Source organism: Leucoraja erinacea, chromosome 12, assembly GCF_028641065.1.
Source record: "Leucoraja erinacea ecotype New England chromosome 12, Leri_hhj_1, whole genome shotgun sequence".
In the NCBI taxonomy this organism is placed as follows: Eukaryota; Metazoa; Chordata; class Chondrichthyes; order Rajiformes; family Rajidae; genus Leucoraja; species Leucoraja erinaceus.
This window is the reverse complement of record NC_073388.1, coordinates 38,205,199-38,226,635: the sequence shown is the minus strand read 5'-3', so window position 1 is coordinate 38,226,635 and position 21,437 is coordinate 38,205,199. Positions and strand designations below refer to the sequence as shown.

General features: G+C 42.9%; 1 protein-coding gene across 1 annotated transcript in view; it reads right to left on the bottom strand.

The window, feature by feature from the left end:
- Nucleotides 1-21,437, bottom strand: part of LOC129701951 (tripeptidyl-peptidase 2-like) — a 101,125-nt gene that overhangs the window by 49,782 nt on the left and 29,906 nt on the right. Inside the window, exons 13-20 of the mRNA XM_055643395.1 lie at nucleotides 16,458-16,606; nucleotides 15,091-15,206; nucleotides 12,884-13,055; nucleotides 11,704-11,861; nucleotides 10,135-10,211; nucleotides 7,363-7,469; nucleotides 4,431-4,585; nucleotides 1,053-1,169 (exon numbers count right to left, since the gene is read on the bottom strand). Of these exons, the coding sequence (XP_055499370.1) occupies nucleotides 1,053-1,169; nucleotides 4,431-4,585; nucleotides 7,363-7,469; nucleotides 10,135-10,211; nucleotides 11,704-11,861; nucleotides 12,884-13,055; nucleotides 15,091-15,206; nucleotides 16,458-16,606 (1,051 nt within the window). The remainder of the gene's footprint in view (nucleotides 1-1,052; nucleotides 1,170-4,430; nucleotides 4,586-7,362; nucleotides 7,470-10,134; nucleotides 10,212-11,703; nucleotides 11,862-12,883; nucleotides 13,056-15,090; nucleotides 15,207-16,457; nucleotides 16,607-21,437) is intronic.

Genomic DNA, 21,437 nt, shown 5'->3' with positions numbered 1-21,437 from the left:
GTAGATCTCTCTCTTTTTCCGAACCAAGTGTTCAATTTCCCTTGAAAACCATGGCTCTTTCCAATTTTTACAATTTCCTTTCAACCGAACAGGGACATAAAGATTCTGTACTCTTAAAATTTCACCTTTAAATGTCCTCCATTTCTTTTCCACATCTTTCCCATCAAACAAACTGTCCCAATTTACTCCTTTTAAATCCTTTCGCATCTCCTCAAAGTTAGCCTTTCTCCAATCAAAAATCTCAACCCTAGGTCCAGTTCTGACCCTCTCCATAATTATATTGAAACTAATGGTATTGTGATCACTGGTCCCGAACTGTTCCCCAACGCATACCTCTGCCACCTGACCCGTCTCATTTCCTAACAGGAGGTCCAGCACCGCCCCTTCTCTAGTAGGTACTTCTATGTATTGCTGCAAAAAACTATCCTGCACACATTTTACAAACTCCAACCCATCCAGCCCATTTACAGAATGTGTTTCCCAGTCTATGTGTGGAAAATTGAAATCTCCCACAATCACTACCTTGTGCTTACTACTAATATCTGCAATCTCCTTACATATTTGCTCTTCCAATTCTCGCTCCCCATTTGGCGGTCTATAATACACCCCTATAAGTGTTGCTACCCCTTTCCCATTTCACAGTTCCACCCAAATAGCCTCCCTAGACGAGCCCTCTAATCTATCCTGCCAATGTTTTTCAATATCCTTGGATCATGAAGGGGGCTACAAATACAGTTATTTGAGTGATTGATTCATTGAAAGATACAGTGTGGAAACAGGCACTTTGACCCATAGAATCCACACTGAACACAAACCATTCACGCGAGTCATATGTTCTCCCACTTTTCACATCCGCTCCCTACAGGGGGTATTTACAGAAGCCAATTAATCTACAAACCCGAACGTCTTTGGGATGTGGGAAGAAAGCAGAGAGCTCGTAGGAAGTCCACAGGGAGAATGTGCAAACTCCACATGGATAGCATCCAAGGTCAGAACACCATTTGATCAGACTATTAAGAATATAAAAATAAAGCAAAGAAGCCAATACTCACAATGTGCAATACATCGGTGTTACACCTCAGCCCATGGAATGAAATGGTGTAGTCAATGGCAGTGCGGCCCAGGCTAGACCACCATTGTGCAATGCAAACCTCAATGGTTCCTCCTTCCTACAAAAAGTTAATAGGTTACTTTCATACATTGGAGTCATTTCCCCAGTAAAATTACTGAACCACTTCACTCCATTGTCAAACGCATGTACTTCAATAAAAATTAGTCCGAGTATTTTAAGAAACCCAATTCCTTTCAAAGTAAGAATTTCATTTTTATGTTGTCAATACATGACAATTGAACACTTTTGACTCCTGAGTTTAAGAATATTTTGTTATTAAACTTTCCCTTTTAATCACATGCAAGACAATGAAATAGACAGCAATACTGTTGACGTCCAAGAAGAATAGAAAGGGTAAATCCATCACCTTGCAGAGTGCAGAGATTTACTGGCATGTTGCCAGGACTTGAGGATAGGGAGATTGGGCAGACTAGGACTCTATTCGTTGGGGTGCAGGAGGCCGAAGGGTGATCTTATAGAAGTGCATAAATTCATGGGGAATATACAAGGTGAATGCACAAAGTATTTTTCCTCGACAGAGGAATCAAGAACTAAACGGACACAAGAAACTGCAGATGTTGAAATTTTGAGCAAAACACAAAGTGCTGGAGAAATTAAATTGGTCTGCAAACTGCCAGATGAGATAGTAGTGGCAAGAGCAATAACATTTAAAATACATTTAGACAGGAAAATAGATAAGAAAGGCTGAGATGGATATGGGCAAATTAGATTTGAATTGATTATTAGGACTAGCTTAGCTGGAGCATCTTAGTCGGCATGGACAGGTTGGGCCACAGAGTCTGTTTCCGTGTTGTATGACTAACTCGGCCCTTGATCCGTTACACGTAATAACATTTGAAAATTAAACCTTCCGGTTTCTTCCGGCTTCCGGTTTCTCGGCGTCCATATCGCTGCTGACATCTCCTGGACGGACAACACGACAGCGGTCATCAAGAAGGCTCAGCAGCGGCTGCACTTCCTGAGGGTCCTCAGGAAGCACAACCTGAACTCTAACCTGCTGTTGACCTTCTACCGCTCGTCCATCGAGAGCCTGTTGACATACTGCATTACAGCATGGTATGGCAGCTGCACCATGGCAGACAGGGAGAGGCTTCAGAGGGTAACCAGGACAGCGCAGAGGATCATTGGCTGCCCTCTCCCCTCCCTGATGGACATCTACACCTCCCGCTGCCTTAGCAGGGCAAAGAAGATCATCAAAGACAGCTCCCATCCTGCGTTTGGACTGTTCGACCTGCTGCCCTCTGGAAGGCGCTATAGGTGCATCAAATCCAGGACAAACAGACTCAGGAATAGTTGCTTTCCGATAATTATATCTACTATAAATTCAAATTCACACATGCACTGACTACACCGCCCAACAAGGACTTCCATCTGTATATATGTATATATGTATGTAGCGCCGCAGAATTTATGCACCTATTCCCCCCCCCCATCTCCCTTCTGTTTTTTGTTTTTTCTGTTTCTTGTTTTTTGTGCTAAATTGTATGTATGCACTGAGTACGAGCAGCTTTCAGTTTCACTGTACATGTATAGTGACAATAAATGGCATATCTATATCTAAGTGACTATACCAAATGTTGTCACAAGCCACTAAGAGCTTTACTTGTATGAAAATAATTATTGACTATTTAACATATTCTGTATTTTCTGAACCAAAACCCTACCACTAAACATCAATCTCCTCCAGTGATCTCCCATCCCAGGGAGCCGTTTCACCACTGGGCACTACATCCCAGCTCCGCCTTGCAGGACACACAACAGTTTGTCTGTTCAGCTCACTTCTAATCTTACTGAACCCGAAATGTCATCCATCCTTTTACTCCAGAGAAGCTGCCTGACCCACTGTGTTATTCCAGCACTTGGTGTCTACCCATTTCCTTTTTGTTCTTCTCAATCCAATAGGCTGCACTCTCTCAGCCCCATCCTCTTGCTTCCCTTCTGCATGGACATCCAGTTCCTCAATGGTCCTCACCCTCGTACCAGACTGTGGGCCCCACCTCCTCCTCAAGATGCTGAAAAGCTCGTATTCATCCACTGTCCCTCCCCTCTGTCTGGCTGGGCTTGTTCTCAGTCATCACATACTTTTTTTTACACCCATCATTTCTTCCAGATGTGCCTCTTTGGTGCCAATACTTCGTTAACAATCTTTCATTGATCTCTCCTACAATCGCCTTCATTTGTAATGGTTAATTTAAAAAATACTTTTATTTATGGGATATGGAACCAATAAACACCTTGGTTGTTCTTGGGTTAGAAAATCCCAGCAATATTTAAGGATTTCTACTGTTAATTGCTGTTATTAATATGCAGATTAAATGAGTATGCAGGGAATGGTGGGATAGGGGTCACAGTTTAACCTGCCGTCATGTTTGGCACAGGTATGGTGGGCCGACAATGCTGTTCCTGTGTTGTACTGTTCTATGTAGAAATGGAATTGTAGATGCTGGTATATAAAAAAGACACAAAGTGCTGGAGTAATTCAGCATTCATACTGTGTAGGAAGGACTGCAGGTGCTGGTTTACACTGAAGATAAACACAAAAAGCTGGAGTAACTCAGCGAGTCAGGCAGCATCTCTGGAGAAAAGGAATGGGTGACATTTTGGGTCAAGACCCTTCTTCAGACTCTGACCCTTCTTCATCCTGGTGTGCACCAACCATCTCCCAATCCCTACCCCCCAGGTACCATGTTCCTTTCCCATCCTGCGTACACTCATCTCCCATTCCTCAATTCCCCACCTCCCTTTTATTCTCCCACTTTCCCCTTCCACACACTCCCTTTCCTCCAGCTTTACTTTTCACTCCTCCTCTTATCTCCTTACCTGACACCTTGTTGGCTCATTTTCCTCTAGCCTTTGTCACTTACTCCACCCATGTGCCAATAAAGCCCTTCACCTGAATCTACCTATCACTTAGAACATAGAAAAATATAACAGTGAAGCACAGTAACAGGCCCTTTGGCACAATGTCTGTGCTCAGCATGGTGCCAACATCAACCCTTCAAGCTTTGTCCCACCTCCACCTCTCTTTTCTCGCTTTCTCCTCCCCCACTCCAATTAGTCTGACGAATTTTCCAAATACGAAACGTCGCCTATTCATTCCCTCCACAAATGATGCCTGACCAGCTGAGTTCCTCCAGCATTTTGTATTTTGATCAAGATTCCAGCATCAGCAGTTCCCTAGAAGACAAAACTGGACCGTTTTTGGAAATCAGTTTATGGAGTTTCTGTCTGTAAATTAAAGGGTGATCACTAAACCTCAGTCACTGATGATTGGAGCCAATGATGGACCAATACTCACATGGACTGCAAAACTATCAGTTGTAGAGGCTTTTTCTGATAGAAACAGGTGCCGGTAAAATTCGTGTACCCGGAAGGCCTTTTGCTTCTGAAGTTGAATTGCGTGCACCACATACTCTGATGTTTTGTCTTCTGTCCTTGAAGTCAAGATTACCTCTGGAATAAAACATGGTCCAGAAGGCGTGGATTAATAGTGATGCACTCAAAAACCTCGTACGAATACTTACAAACGGAAAGATTAACATATTAGAATCAAGTCTTGTAAGGAAACGCTCACACGCTCTTCATCGCCCCTGCATTGCCTGTATGTGTAAACCACATTAAGCCATGCAGTGTATACCCAGTCATTCAATCTTTATCAGTGCAAAGCAGTGGGAATAACGTGGTACTAAACCAAACAAGTGCAGTGGAAGGAGGAGGGATGAACAGAAGTCATGTCTCTTACAGATTATCTGACATACCGCGGCCCTCAGTAGGCCATTCTCACTCGTAAGTGGTGTAATACAGCACATATAGTGCCCTCCATAATATTTGGGACAGACACATCATTTATTTATTTGCCTCTGTACTCCACAATTTGAGATAGGTAATAGAAAAAGATCACATGTGGTTAAAGTGCATTGTCAGATTTTAATAAAGGCCATGTTTATACATTTTGGTTTCACCATGTAGAAACCACAGCAATGTTTATAGTCCCCCCATTTTATGGCACCATAATGTTTGGGACACAGCAATGTAATGTAAATGAAAGTAGTCATGTTTAGTATTTTGTTGCATATCCTTTGCATGCAATGACTGCTTGAAATCTGTGATTCATGGACATCACCAGTTGCCGGGTGTCTTCTCGGGTGATGCTCTGCCAGGCCTGTATTGCAGCTATCTTTAGCTTATGCTTGTTTTGGGGGCTAATGCCCCTCAGTTTTCTCTTCAGCATATAACAACCCAAATGGGTTCAGATCAGGTGATTGACGACCACTCAAGAATTTATCATTTTTTAGCTTTGAAAAACTCCTTTGTTACTTTGGGATGTTTGGGATCATTGTCTTGCTGTAGAATTAACCGCCGGCCAATGAGTTTTGAGCCATTTGTTTGAACTTGAGCAGATAGGATGTGTCTATACACTTCAGAATTCATTATGCTACTACCATCAGCAGTTGTATCATCAATGAAGATAAGTGAGCCAGTACCTTCAGCAGCCATACATGCCCAGGCCATAACACCCCACCACCGTGTTTCACAGATGAGGTGGTATGCTTTGGATCTTGGGCAGTTCCTTCTCTCCTCCATGCTTTGCTCTTGCCATCACTCTGATTATGTTATCTTCGTCTCATCTGTCCACAAGACCTTTTTCCAGAACTGTGATTGCTCTTTAAAGTACTTTTTAGCAAACTGTAACCTGACCATCCTATTTTTGTGGCTAGCCAGTGGTTTGCATCTTGCAGTGTAGCCTCTGTATTCCTGTTTATGAAGTCTTCTGTGGACAGTGGTCATTGACAACACCACACCTGACTCCTGAAGAGTGTTTCTGATCTGTCGGACAGGTGTTTGGGGATTTTTCTTTATGAAAGAGAGAATTCTTCTGTCATCAGCTGTGGAGATCTTCCTTGGCCTGCCAGTCCTTTGCGATTAGTAAGCTCACCAGTGCTCTCTTTCTTCTTAATGATGTTCCAGTTTATTTTGGCAAGCCTAAGGTTTGGCTGATGTCTCTCTAACAGTTTTATTCTTGTTTCTCAGTCTCATAATGGTTTCTTTGACTTTCATTGGCACAACTTTGGTCCTCATGTAGATAAACAGCAATAAAAGTTTCCAAAGGTGATGGACTGAAGACTAGGTGCTGAGAGCTCTCTTATACCTGCATTAAGGAGGCAATTAAACATACCTGAGCAATTACAAACACCTGTGAAGCCATGTGCCCCAAGCATTATGGTGCCCTGAAATGGAAGGACTATGTATAAACACCGCTGTAATTTCTAACGTATATACATTGCCTTTATTAAAATCTGACAATGTGCACTTTAACCACATGTGATTTTTTATATTAGAAATCTCAAATTGTGGAGTACTAAGGCAAATAAATAAATGATGGGTCTTTGTCCCAAACATTATGGAGGGCACTGTAAACAGGCCCTTTTGGCCCACTGTGGCCATCAAGTTCCTGTGTACAATCCCATTTACCAGCACTAGATCCACAGCTTTCTCTGTGATGGAAATTCAAGTGTGTATCAACATCCTACCTAAATGTTTTGGTGTACCAACATACACCGCTCCCTACCCTCCAGGAAGTGTTTCAGACTTTAACCGTCCTCTGGGCGAAACAAAATTTTCACCAAATCCCCCTAAACCTCCTGCTCCTTAGCATTAATCCAGGTTCAGGGATGTAGTCTGTGCACTTTGCCTGTGGACGTTTCTGGTCCAGGGTGGAAATTCATAATCTGTACTTTCTTAATCACAACATCCCTGAAGTGTTGGTCTGTGAATGGGGTCTCTGCCCAACTTTGTTTTAGGACAAATATTAATGCACTACGCTCTGGACTGGCAAAGTAAACACATCCAGTGCCAGAAGAGAATCTCTTAAAATACAAGGGCAGTGTAATAGTAGGAGATGCAGTTTCTACGTTTTGAGAACACAATGGCTCAGTGGTAGAGTTGCTGCCTTACAGCGCAAGAGACCCGGATGTCTTCCTGACTGCGAGTGCTGTCTGTATGTATGTAAACTTTTAGACTTATTGCTGGATGGACAGGTTTATTAGGATAGGGGTCAAACGCAGGCAAATAGGACTAGTGTAGGAGGGCATCATGATCAGCATGGATGCGTCTGCTTGGGCCTGTTTGCTCCTGGATGACTCAATGCTGCACGCTTATTTGCCCGGATTTCGTCTGTTATTGTGTTTATTGATATAAACTCTCAAAACTGGCAGAAACGTTAAACCCACCAGCCCAGGTAGCTCCTTGAGGAACTTCAATGAATTGTCTTCTGATCTCTCCAGGCTTGAAGTCCACATTTTTCAACTCCATTTTGTACTCACAAGCTGCACTTAACCTAGACCCATCGAAATAAAGGGAACAATTAGACCAGTTCCATTAGTTACAACTGTTCAATTAGAGTGAGCAGAAGAAACCCAACATTTCATTGAATGGCAACTTTGCAGTTTCTTGTGCCGACGTAATTGACAGATACATCATTGTTGCTTGGAAATTCTGGACCAAGAGCTCAGCCAACAATCATTGTTCCAATAATCAGTATTATACCTGATAATTAATACCATGGTGAAAGTGATTACATTTTCATAATATCTTCAGATTCAGCACCCGAGTGATTTGTGCTGCAGGTGGGGAGTGAGCAGCACAAAGGGGAATTTTGGACCTCTGGACCCCAAAGTTCTCTTCCACCAGGAGATTTTGCCGCCTGTCTCAGCTGATCACAGATAGCTATTGATCACTGTGATCAGTCAATAACTCCACCATTGTTGCGTCATGTGGCTCCCCGAGTAGTGAATGAATGCGGTTTTTTTCTACCGTCTAGCAGTTCCCATTTTCTCACTTAAATCTATTGTCAGTCACCTCTGGAATAGATCTAACACTCATATTCTTTGATCTTTAAAGGTGGTGTTGGCAGCAAAACCAACCCCCTTTAACCCATGACATTTACACCAGTGCAAGCATGTCAAAACTAAATCTTAATGAGTGCGTTATCCACAAACTTAATTCAAAGCCAGCAAATTTAGTACATAGAACAGTATGAACGCTGAAGATAGCCACAAAAATCCGGAATAACTCAGTGGGTCAGGCAGTATCTGTGAAGAAAAGGAATAGGTGACCTTTCGGACCTGGCTTCTTCTGACCTGAAACATCACCCATTCCTTTTCTCCAGTGATGCTGCCTGACCTGCTGTTACTCCCGTTTTTTGTGTCTCACTTCAGTGTAAACCAGCATTTGCAGTTCCTTCCTACACAGTATGAATGCTGCGTACTCCAGCACTTTTTGTCTTTTTCTTTTTTTGTATACCACCATCTGCAGTTCCGTTTCTACATGTACAGCACAGGAACAGTATCTTCGGCCCAACATATATCTGTGCCAAATATGATGTCAGGTTAAACTACTCTAATTTGCCAGCACATGACCCCTATCCCTCCATTCCCTGCATTGTTATTTAATCTATGCCTATTAATAACAGTAATTAACAGTAGAAATCCTAAATATGGCTGGGATTATCTATCCCAAGACCAACCTTGACTCTCTCTCGGGAGGCTTTTCAAATGATTACTAGAGGTGGCACCCCAATGTTTGGCACACATCTATAAATCTTTGGAGAGGAGGGGAAGGGAATGCAAGACATTTTAAGATATCCTTAAGAGAAAGGGAAAGGAAGCAGAGGACCATGATAGACTAAAATATGACCCAGCAAAATGGAATAGGAGCATTATAAATGGCTTCAAAGGATAAAGAATATGGCAATGCTATTAAATTATTACTTTGTCTGTCTTCACAAAGAAAATAGGTGATAATTATGGACAGGATATTAATAAAATAGAAAAGATTGCTATAACTGCAACTTGATAAGTCATCTGCCCGGATGGAATGCATCCTCATTTGAAGTGAGCAAAGGTAGAAATAGCAGAGGCATTGGTCACAATCTTTTTATCCTTTCTTAGTGTTCCCAGTGTTAATCCCATTTAAGGTGTGAAGCATGAAATCTCTAAATTACAGGCTACAATTTAAGAAATATGCAAAACAGGACATGGCTCTTTGAGCTCCACCATTCAAGAAAGTCAGAGCTAATCATGTCTTAATTAGTCCATCCACAACTTTAAGAAGGAGAGAATGGCAAGAGTTAAAAACTTTTTGAATGAAGAAATATCTCCTCACCTCTATCCTAAATAGTCAACAACTTAAACGGAAACTACTTTCTATTCAATCTTTTAGATTCTCCCCTCCCTCTCCCACAGTCTTGGTTGCCCCTTGGTCTATGTGTTCTGCTTCTTTCCGAGCCTTTAGACTTTAGAGATACAGCACCGAAAAACAGGCCCTTCGGCCCACCGAGTCTGTGCCAACCAACGATTAACGTTATCCTACACACAAGGGACAACTTTACCATTTTTTACCAAAGTCAGTTAACCTACAAACCTACACATCTTTGGAGTGTGGGGTGAATTTGGAGCACCGAGAGAAAACCCATGCAGTCACATGGAGAAGGTACAAACTCAATACAGATAGCACCTTGGGTCTCTGGCGCTGGAAGGCAGCAACTCTACCGCTGTGTCATTGTGCAGTCCTTTATTTCTTGCCTGAAGCATTTTCAGATTCCTCCATTGAGAGCAACAAAGGTTTTACCACAATCTCTGCTTTACGATCAGCCTTATTTTTAAATGTACCAAAATAAATATGATATCTGACATTAATTTGTTAAAAGGAGAACCAAGGAACTGCAGATGCTTGAAGCTTGAGCAAAACACAAATGCAGAAGTAACCCAACGGGTCGAACAGCATCTCTGGAGGACATGGATGGGTGACATTTCAGGTCAGGACCCTTCTTCAGACTACTTTTCCATTAGAAGAAGGGTCGGCACCCAAATCACTGCCTATCCATGTCCTCCAATGATGCTGCCTGACCCTCCGACTTACTCCAGCTCTTTGCGTTTTAATTAATTGTTTAAAATTGTCATAACAGATATCAGCTTCAGAAGAGAACACTGGTTTGCACAAACCTTGAAGGGATAATGACCGTGACAGGAATTCGGAACAATGGACCAACAGCAGGAGCTGTTGTATCATAAGCCAGGACCTGAAGCAGGAGAAAAAAAGGTAAGGACATAAGCCATAAGAAACAGGACCAGGATTATGCCCATCTCCACCAGTTAAAAAGACTGGCAAATATAATTTTTGCGTCGATTGCACTTTGCTGTCAGTTCTCTGTAACCCTTGATACCCCTGTAGGAAAAGGATCAACTTTATCCTTCAATATCTGGAGTACAGAATTTCAAAGAAGTATGACCTTCAGGCAAGAAATTCCACCTCAATTCAGTTTTAAATGGGCAACCCTTTGAGGTACTTCCCAGCCATTCTCGCAGCCTTAACCCTATTCAGACCCCTTCAAATCTTATGTTTCAATAAGATCATGTCTCCATCTTAACTCTTAACGAGTAGGCCCAATCTGTTCAATGTTTAATCAAAGACAAAATAAGGCAATCTTTTCACTCCAGGAAACAACCAATTGAATCTTTCCTAAACCGCTTTTAATAAGACGACCAAAATTGTGCATAGATCTCACCAACAACCCACATGGTTGCAATAAGATTCCCTTATTTTTATAATCCATAATTTTCCAGAAAAAAGGTCAACATTTCATATGCCTGAGAAATAAACAGAAAATGAAAGAATGATTGAAAGTTTCAGTATGGAAGCAGGCACTGTGGCCCACCGAGTCCATGCAGACCATCGATCACCCGTTCACACCAGTTCTGTTTCCCCGCTTCACATCCAATCCCTACACAACCGGGGAAAGTTTCCAGAGGGCAATTAACCCACAAACCCCCACAACTTTGGAATATGGGAGGTAAATGGAGCACCTTGAGGAAACCCATGAGATCACAAGTAGAACGGGCAAAGGATCGAACTTGGGTCTCTGGTGCTGTGAGGCAGCAGCTCTAGTTTAGTTTAGAGATACACCGCGTAAACAAATCCTACAGCCCACCAAATCCACAGCGACCAGCGATCCTTGCCAATTAAAACTGCCCCACACACACTATAGTTTATTTACATTCGTATCAAGCCAATTAACCTACAAACCTATACGTTTTTGAAGTGTGGGAGGAAACCGAAGATCTCGGAGAAAACCCGCATGGTCACAGGTAGAACATAAGCAGCAGCCGTAGTCAGGATCAAACCCGCGTCTCTGCCGCTGAAAATGTCGTAAGGCAGTAACTCTACCAGCAGCTTATATAGAGAGAGAAATAGTGCTAACATTTTAGGGTGATTGCACTGCTTTGGAAGGGGGTTAATGTCTCCAGTGACAAGGAGTTTCTATTGTTATTTTACAGATCCAGCATATGCAGTCACCTAACGCCCAAGTCATTGGGTATTTTTAAAGCGGAGACCGATAGGTTATTGATTAGTAATGGCATCAAAGGTTATGGTGAGAAGGTAGGAAAATCGCGTTGAGAGGGAAAAATAAATCAGCCCTGGTCAAATGGTGGTGGACTCGATGGGCCGAATAGCCATATTCTGCTCCTATATTTTATGATTATGGTGAATGCACAAAGCGTACCCGGACTTACCTCAGCGTAGTGCGGCCCTTCCTTGAGACCACGTGCGTCCACCCGGACTGTCACCCGCCGGGACTGGTTCATCAGCTCCAGGTGGGAGGGGATGTGCACCCACGTTGCACTGCAGGTCAGAGCCAGGTGTATCTGGAGAGCAATTTTTTCACTATTGTCTGCAAATATAAAATGAAGCAGTGAGGTGAAGGACTGAGCAATTGATGTGACTGTACGTCCGATTGCTTAAGGCAACTAAACCAGCGCAAAGAGTTGGCAGGGCATCAACAATCAACGATCTATGCTGCTGTCAACCCCATTAGATGGCTCAACTTCTTTACTTAGACTTTACTTTAGAGATACAGCGCAGATTCAGGCCCTTTGCCCCACCAAGTCCGTGCTGACCAGTGATCACCATGTACACGAGCACTATCCTACACGCTAGGGACAATTAACAATTTAACTGAAGACAATTAACCTACAAACCAAGGATATTGACTGCCTACATGTTGGAGATATTTAAGTTTGACAACAAACTTTCTGTTCCATGGAGCTTTATTGTACTTTGCCCTGCCTCTGAGCATTTTATAGATGATGATTTTGTTCCAAGTGTGAGCAGTGCACCACTCCTTTACCCAAGCACTTGATTATAATCAACCTATTCTGGTCTGTTACTGTGTAACTGAATTACTTTGAAAACAATTTACATGCTTCATGGTGCTTTGTGTATGCAAGCTCTTGTAAATATACCCGCATTGTAACATGCCTCTCCAGAAATCACCACTAGTTCTCAATCAATATGATCTCTCTACCCTTCCCAAATCTCCATTGTGGTGTTATCACTAGCCAAACCAAGCAGAGGAGAACTCTGAGCAAAACACAGACTCCTGGTGGAACTCAGCAGGTCAGACAGCATCTGTGGAAGGAATGGACAGACATCGTTTCAGGTCAGGACTCTTCTTCAGACTAATGAGACCTATAGTGTCTTGACCCAAAGGATGCCTGTACAATGCCTCCACAGATGCTGCCTGACCCACTGAGTTCCTTCAGCATTTTATGTTTTGCTCAATATTCCATCATCTGCAGTTTTTTGTGTCTACAGAGTAACTCTGTGGTTACATTGACGTTTGCTTCCTCTAAAGTCAAAAGAGTTAAGAGTTTTTAAACTGTCATATGTACTGATAACGAAACAATGAAATACCTGTGCCTTCGGGAAACACCGGCTCTACAGAAACAGAGAAGTCTATTGGCACAGACAGGTACGCTGGATCTCTGAGGTAGATTCCACGCCGGTTGAATACCTTGACATCAAAACCTAACTGGCTACTTTTTACTGAAACGTTTTGGCTGAGGTAGTCATAGGCTTTCTCAATCTGTCAGGGAAAAATGATAGGCCATGTTACAATGGGAATCTGCAAAAGGGTATTGGAGACAAGTTTAGGTTTATTATTGTCTACAGTGACTTTAGACTTGACAGATACAGCATGGAAACGGCCCATCAGCCCACCGAGTCTGCAGCGACCACCAATCACTAGCCCTATCCTACACACTATGGACAATTTACAATTTTACCAAAGGCAATTAACCTACAAACCTGCACGTCTTTGGGATTTGGGAGGAAAGCGGAGCACCCGGAAAAATCCCACGCGGTCACAGGGAGGACGTACAAACTCCGTACAGGCAGCACCCATATTCAGGATTGAACCTGGGTCTCTGGTGTTGTAAGGGAGCAGCTCTACCACTGCACCACTTCTCAGGTTAAACTTTACTTTAGACTTTGGGGATACCGTGTGGAAACAGGCTTTCGGCCCACCAAGGCTATGCTGACCAGCGATCACCCCGTACACTAGCACTATCCTATGCTCCAGGGACAATTTACATTACAAAGTGGAAACCTTTGTTTTGCAAGCTATTGAATCAGATAATGCTATGCATACAAACAATCAATCCATACTGAAGTACAAAACATAGAACAAAGGAGAAGATACATAGCGCAGAATATAGTTCTCAACATTGAAGCACATCTGTTCCATATATAAATTGGGAGTGGGGGTCAGTTCTATTGGGTTACCATATTTCTCACCAGCAACAGTGCCTGTACTCCCCACACTCATGATTATTTGGCCATGCATCACTCCATCCGCTGCTCGTCCACCTGGGTCGTTTTCAACTGGATGGGTGTGCAATTTTAATCCTTGAAATACAACCTGTTGTTGAACGAACACTGTAACAATTGAGGCAAAGTACCTTCAGAAAGACGACTGCTTAAATCTAGGCAACACTTTTTTGAATCTGGGGATAAAGCTGGGAAGCTTTTGGCCCATCAGGCCAGAACCGAGGCGACTTCACTGCTAATTCCAGCCATTAGATCCAGCTTAGGGGAGATTCATTCCGATCCTCTTAGAATTAATGAAGCATTTGCTAAATTTTACGCTGAGCTATACGCTTCTGATTGTCCTCCCACTACAGATGACATGTTCCGTCGTATGACGTTTCCCCGAAATGACGATGAAGCCACGAGAGTCTTGGGTGGTCCCATAACTGTCACTGAGGTCCAAGCAGCCATCGCTGCAAAGCGGAAAATCGCCCGGCCCTGACGGCTTCGCTGTAGAATATTACAAAGCTTTCTCTGCCCTCCTCGCACCAGTCCTGAGAGATATGTACAACGAGGCATTTTTACATCGTCGCCTACCGCCCACCTTGTCGTGGGCAACTATCTCCCTAATTCTTAAAAAGAGAAAGATCCCCTGCTTTGTAGTAGCTGTAGATTAGATTATTAGATTAGATTAGATTCGTTTATTGTCATTCAGACCTTTCGGTCTGAACGAAATTCTGTTTCCCTGCAGTCATACATATAATTAAAAACACACAATCAACACAAATTTAACATCCACCCCAGTGAGTTCACCAAACACCTCCTCACTGTGGTAGAAGGCAAAATCTTAAAGTCTCTGGCTCTTCCCTCTTTGTTCTCCCTCTGCGCCGAGGCGACGGTTCAAACTCCGCGGGTGGAACCCTTTCCTGGAACTTGTTAACTCTCTTAACTTGTTTCCGGACTCGGAAGAGGACTGAGTGCCCTCTATCACTGCTCTGTCTTATTGCAGCTGCTATCCCCTCAACCCCCCCCCCCCCCACCACCTCCTTCCTCCCCACACTTTTATTTTGTTTTTTTTATGTTTATCTTATCGTATTTGTGTGGATGTGTACGTATGTGACTGTTGTTTGTCCCCGGGTGGCGAGGGTGGGTAAGGGTAAGGGTAAGGGTTTTGAGGGTCGTTTACATACTGTTGTACAATTATGTCCTGACTATCACTGTCTGTTATCACTGTACGTATGCAAATTGCTGTTAAATTCAAAATTCAAATAAAAAGATTTAAATTAGAAAGACGGATAAGATGATATGTTTACCTGAATGATCCCGTGGCCTTGTGCAAATGCTTCCACATTGTCCACCTTCACTGCTGTGTTTTCCATAGCGCGGCGCACAGAATGCACAGTATACCCAATGCCGTTTGCTTTCAAACCTAACGTGAAAACAACAGTGAGGTTGGCACTGAAAGAGTGGCACAATTAAATATAAGGATGAGAGTCACCCTTTCAATTTGCACTGAAACTGCCAAACCTGAAAGGGACGCTCAATGGAACTCTATTGTCACATGCACCTAGGTACAGTGAAATTCTTTGTTGTACTGATCACGTGACACAATGAAAGATAAAAACAAGAAAATATAATCTCTCTTTTCAGAGTCAAATTTCCAGAGTGATTAAATTACTAAATCAGTATTTGCAGTCCTGGATCACTGATATTCAAACAATAATTTGAATCCCAGCAGGTCAGGTTAGGAATTTAAATTTGATTAATAAAATATGTTTAAAAGCTAGTATCAATAATAGGAACATAAAGGTTTTAGACTGCAGTCAAAATCCATTAATTGATGGATTGAAAGATACAGCATGAAAACAGGCCCTTCGGCACATCGAATTCACCCCAACCATCAATCACCCGTTCACCCTAGTTCATTTGCATCCACTCCTCACACATGAAGAATAATTTAGAGGCCAATTAACCCATAAACCCGTATGTCTTGGGGATGTGGGAGGAAACTGGAGCATCTAGAAGAATCCCACATGGTCACAGGGAGAAGGTGCAAACTCCACACAGACAGCACCCGGGGTCAGGATCAAACCCGGGTCTCTGGCACTGTGAGCCAGCAGCTCGACCAGCTCCGCCACTGTGTTGTCCTAATAATCTTCACAAAAGAGAAGATTGTAGAGCTGCTGCCTCATAGCTCCATAGACCCAGATTCAATCCTGACCTTGGCTGCTGTCTGTGTGGAGTTTGCACGTGGGTTTCCTTGCACATCCAGTGTTTCACAGGCTGAAATGTAAATATTGGTCTCTATATATTGCTGCTATTATGTGGGTAATTGGAAGAATCTGAGGTAGGAAGAGGGGTAGTTGGGAAAGTCAGGGGAGTGGAATGGGATATAGTTATATATAGTTAGTGCAAAAAAACAATATAATTAAAGAGCATACATTAATGAGGGGCCTAATAGAATAAAACATGGATCCTTTCCCCCAAGATAAGTTATCAAAACCATGAGGCGTTAGTGAAACTAATCAGTAGAGGGATTATAGAGAATATAGTGTTGGAACAGGCAGGCCCTTTGACCCACTATGCTTGTGCTGACCATGCCGTTTTGCATCCCTCATGTTCATGCGTCCATACAGCAGGGGAAGGGAGAGCAACGCTACTGCAGACTGCCTCAGTGTACCTGAGATGAGCAGAGCAATGCCTCCACAAGCGTTCGGTGAGGACATCGAGGTGCCGTTCATCAGCTCCATGCCACGTAGGGTCCAGTTGGGGACAGATGCCACAGCTCCACCTGGAGCGGTGATGCACACTCCCAGGGCTCCGTCCACACTGATTGAATCAAAATGCACACGTTATCCCAACATGGCCGAAGTAGGGTGGATTCAGACAAATGTTAGCAAGCCCAAAATAATTCAAATAAACTTGACTGACAAGGGTGCAAGAAAAGTGAAAACTGTTGAATCTGGGAATTCCATGCCAAGCACAAACACATAAAAATTAATTTAATTATCATCAGCTTTCAGAAGCTGCCATTATCCTGAACACGTTTCCAGCGGCAGCAACCACCATTTCCAGAGGCAGAAAGCATTATTAATAAAAGGTTCCATCCCCTGAATATTCTCCCTTGAGTTTCGCATCCCATACTTTACCTGTGGCTTCCAATGCGCAAATACCGAGCCAATTAACTCCCAGGGACTCAGCAAATGTGCCGAGAACTGAAGTTTGAACTGTCCTTCTAGTAAAGTAAGGAGCAAAGTGCTGGAGGAGCTCAGAAGATCAGGCAGCTTCTATGGAGGGAAATGGACAGTCGATGCCTTTGGTCAGTACATTTCTTCAGACTGATAGAGTTGGGGGGAGAAAGCTGGAAGAGAGAAGTGTAGGTGGGGCAAAGATAGGGATACAAATGAGGGGGGGGGGGGGGGTTGGCAGATGAATGGAGTGAGTGGCAAAGGTGAGAGATGAATAGGAGACAAAATGCTGGCAGATAAGGACTTTCTCCCCTAAGTCTGAAAAAAAGGGCCCAGACCCAAAATGTTGTCTGTTCATTGCCATGTACAAATGCTGCCTGGCCTGCTGGGTTCCTCCAGCATTTTTTGCTCAAGGTTCCAGTATCTGCAGTCTCTTGTGTCTCTACCCTTTGCCAACTTCCACACCAACATCTAATTGAAATTATGTTAACAGTAGCTTTCAAAATATAATGGCCTTGTCAACCTAGCTTTACCAGAATGTAGACAAATAAAAATTCTAAGTCTTCTGAATGGTCTTCTTGAAATTGACTAGATACCCAAGGGTTCAAGATATGCAACATAAACACGTTGGGGGAACAGCAAGCAGCATGGAAACTTTTGGAGAAATGCAGAAGTGAATCAGGCCTTTTCCCTCACCGGGTTCATGCCAACTACTTGCCACACATTTATAATTAGGATCATTTTTTTATTCTCCCAGATTCTAACATTCACCTATACACTGCGGCAATTTAAAGTGGTCAATTAACCAAACAATCCGCACATCTTTGGGATGAGAGACGAAACTGGAGCAGCTGAAGGAGACCCAAATGGTCGCAGAGAGAATGTGCAAACTCCACATAGACAACATTGGAGGTCAGGATTGAACCCAGGTCTCCAGCGCTATGAAGCAGTGGCTTTATTAAATGTACCTCATCTATTTTCACTGCTGCAACAATTACAAGATGTTTCTGATTTCGCACTTAAATTTTAAAAGCAACGCCCTGCCTGAGAAGGTCCATGATTTTAATTTTTGACATGCGCAGGATCGAATTGCACTTCACGTTCTGAAAAAGGCTGATGCAATGAAATTATTTATACAGGAGCAACAGAACATTAAACCCCCTGCGTTTTACAAAATGTTTTTTTTTTGTATTCCATTTAATTTTCAATAATTGTCCAGATGTTTTTCTTCATCAGTGCAGACTTTTCAACAGAACTATCATATTACCCAGAGAGACAATTAATTTGTTTTAGATTTGAGCTTCAAATAACCTTAATCAGTAATATCAAGAAGGCAAGCGATGAGGGACAGAAAAGGACATTGGCCAGTATTTAATAAACGTAGAGACACCAACTGCTCAACAGCCATTACAAATATATTCAGGCAAGGATGACAACAAGAAAATGATGTTGAAACAAAGACTCTGTGCTTGTGACTTGTCCAAGTGAGATCCTCATCAAGCTGCTGGTTGGGATTAAACCCTGGAACAGGCTTTATAAGGAGAAGGTAGATACAAAGTGCTAGAGTACATCAGCATCTCCAGAGATAAAGGACACCAGTACCATGTACCTATCTGGAATAAACCAGCATCTACAGTTCTTTGTTTAACATCTATAAGGTGAAGCTATCCTCAACCGGACACCGTCGCGATGTGGGCTCATTTCCCCTTGATTTTTATTTTAGGGCAACATTGACGGAATGCGCTCTTGATAAAAATGGAAAACTACAGATATTGGAAATCTGCCATAAAAACAGAAGTCTGGAAACAGTTAATGAGCCTTTGTCAAAACTGAGAGTGAGAGGATGCTTAGAGATGCTAGTTACCATGCGAAACCGAGCAGCTATCACAGACCAGCAAAATGACTTCCTTCAGTCAAACCACAAGATTGTGGAAGAATTCACAAAACAAAACAAGAATGTAAGGGGAGACACATGGAACTGCAGATGCTGGTTCATCAGAAAAAACCCAAAAAAAAGCACACTCAGTGGGTTAGGCAGTGTCAGTAAGTGTGGGAAAGAACTGCAGATGCTGGTCTAAATCGAAGAAAGGCACAAAATGCGAGAATAACTCATCAGGACAGACAGCATCTCCGGAGAGAAGGAATGGGTGACATTTCTGCTTGAGTCCCTTCTTCAAAATGATTCAGAATGTATGGGGAAAATTAATAGTTAATAACAAGACCCTTAGCAGTATTGATGTAAAGAAGGATCTTCGGGTCCAAATCCACAGCTTCCTGAAAGTAGCAACACAAGTATCTGAAGTAATAATGAAGTCATTATGCTTGCCTTCATTGGTCATGGCAAAAGAGTTAGAAAGTCATGATGCATTTGGAGGATTGTGTGCAGTTCTGGTTGCCTCATTGCTCTAACTGCTCTCATTAACTCACTAACCAAGTAATCTTATTTACAGCTTATCCCACGATCAGCCTGTTTTATCTTACCAGAGATATATCCTCCCTGTAGCTTAATAAGCTTCCTTTCCCTCCGTCTCTCTTCTGACAAAGAGTCTTCATCCTGAAATACCAGCTACTTTTGTTCCAAAAGATGTGACTTAAACTGCTGAGTATTTCCACCATTTTCCACTTCTATTTTATCTTTGACAAAGGGACTGGCTTTTTTCAGCATCATAAATAAAAGAGTTCAGGGGGTTTGGGGCGGTGATACCAGAGTTTAGGATATTCATATATGAAAGCACATGCACCGATTAAATTCAATCTGGTACAAGATCTTAGGATTGGAAGAGCACAGAGGCCTCCAAGGTTTGCAGGGCCAGAGGAGGTTGCAGAGAAGGGGAGAGGTGAGAGCAAAGAGAAATTTCAAACAAGCAGGAAGCTCAAAGTGCGAGAGCAATCCAGAGGGTCAGGCAGCTTCTCTGAAGAACACGGAGAGGCAATGCTTCAGAGCAGGAACCCTCACGAAAAAAAATTTAGGATTGAGTCTTTGTCAGATCAGGAATCATTTTAAGTCAGCAAACATATGTGATAGGTGATTGGGCAGCACAGCAGCTCAGTGGTAGAGTTGTTGCCTTAGAGCGCAGGAGACCTGGGTTTGATCCTGACAACAGGTGCTGCCTTTACGGAGTTTATACGTTCTCCCTGTGACCACGTGGGTTTTCTCCAGTTGGTCTGGTTTCCTCCCTCCCTCCAAAGACATGTAGATTTGTAGGTTAATTGGCTTTGGCAAAAAAAATTGTGAATTGTCCCTCCTGTGTAGGATAGTGGTAGTGAACATGGTGATCGCTGGTCGGAGTGGACCCAGTGGGCTGAAGGGCTTGTTTTCGAGCTGTGTTTCGAAAGTCTAAAGTAAAGTAAAGTCTCTTCTTTGACTGAAAAAAAAAGCTTTTCTCTGTACCTTGGTACACATGTCAATAATAAACAAAACTTAACATGCCATTTTACGGTCATTTAAATATTTTTGGTGTAGTCGCTATTGCGTTTAGTGATCTAATCCAGGTGTTCACAATAAGTAAAGAAATTCTTCGGAACACTATCTGTCTAGATCCAAAAACTAAGGCGCGTTGCCTTCTCAAGATCCATCGTACTTTTGACTTTGACACGGTTTCCCAGTATTTCTGATGGTTCAATGTCGTAATTGCTGCAGGCAGAAGCCACAGTGCTGTAGGGAAGCAGTGGTGGGAATAAACCTGTCAGCCAGCACGGACAGGGTAAATAGAATTACTCCCAACCATACTGCGCGTTTGTCTGCAGATTGGAAACAATCCTGATCAGATTGGAAACAGTTCTAGGAAACGTTATTTCATTACTGATGTTAAAGGAGACATACTGTGTCTGAATTCTGTGCCACGGCTTCCACACCAACAGAATTCTGGAACCAGCATGCTGTGTACTTTTCTTGCATGCAGATACATTGTAACCCTCCCCCCCCCCACTCCCTCCTTCCCCCCCCCCCCCCCCCCCCCCCCCCCCCCCCCCCCCCCCCACCATTAACTGCATTCCTGTTCCCCAACCTATGTCCACTTCACCCTCCCTCAAGTTGGAAAGGGTGCAGAGGAGATTCACCAGCATATGACTTAGACTTGTGGGCTTATAAGGAGATACGAGATAGGCTGGTACTTTTTTTCTTTGGACCGTAGGAGGCTGAAGGATGATCTTGACTTGCAGGGACACAAGGATTAGCCATTCAATTTAATGGCCAGAAGCCATTTGAGGGTGCAAAAGCCTACTGATCCTATGCTCTCTCTATCTCAGCTACATTGGTCTATAGTCATATGCACCAAGGTGCAATAAAATCCCTTGTTCCCAGCGTACATACAGTAATAATAAATACAGCAATAAATATAACAAGTGCAAAACAGCACTTGCAGTGCTAAAACAGAGTGGAGAAAAGTAATGAAAATGTACATGAATGGAATAAGTCAATGAGGTAGAGTTAAGAATAATAGTCTGTAATAACTGTAGATGCTGGTTTACCA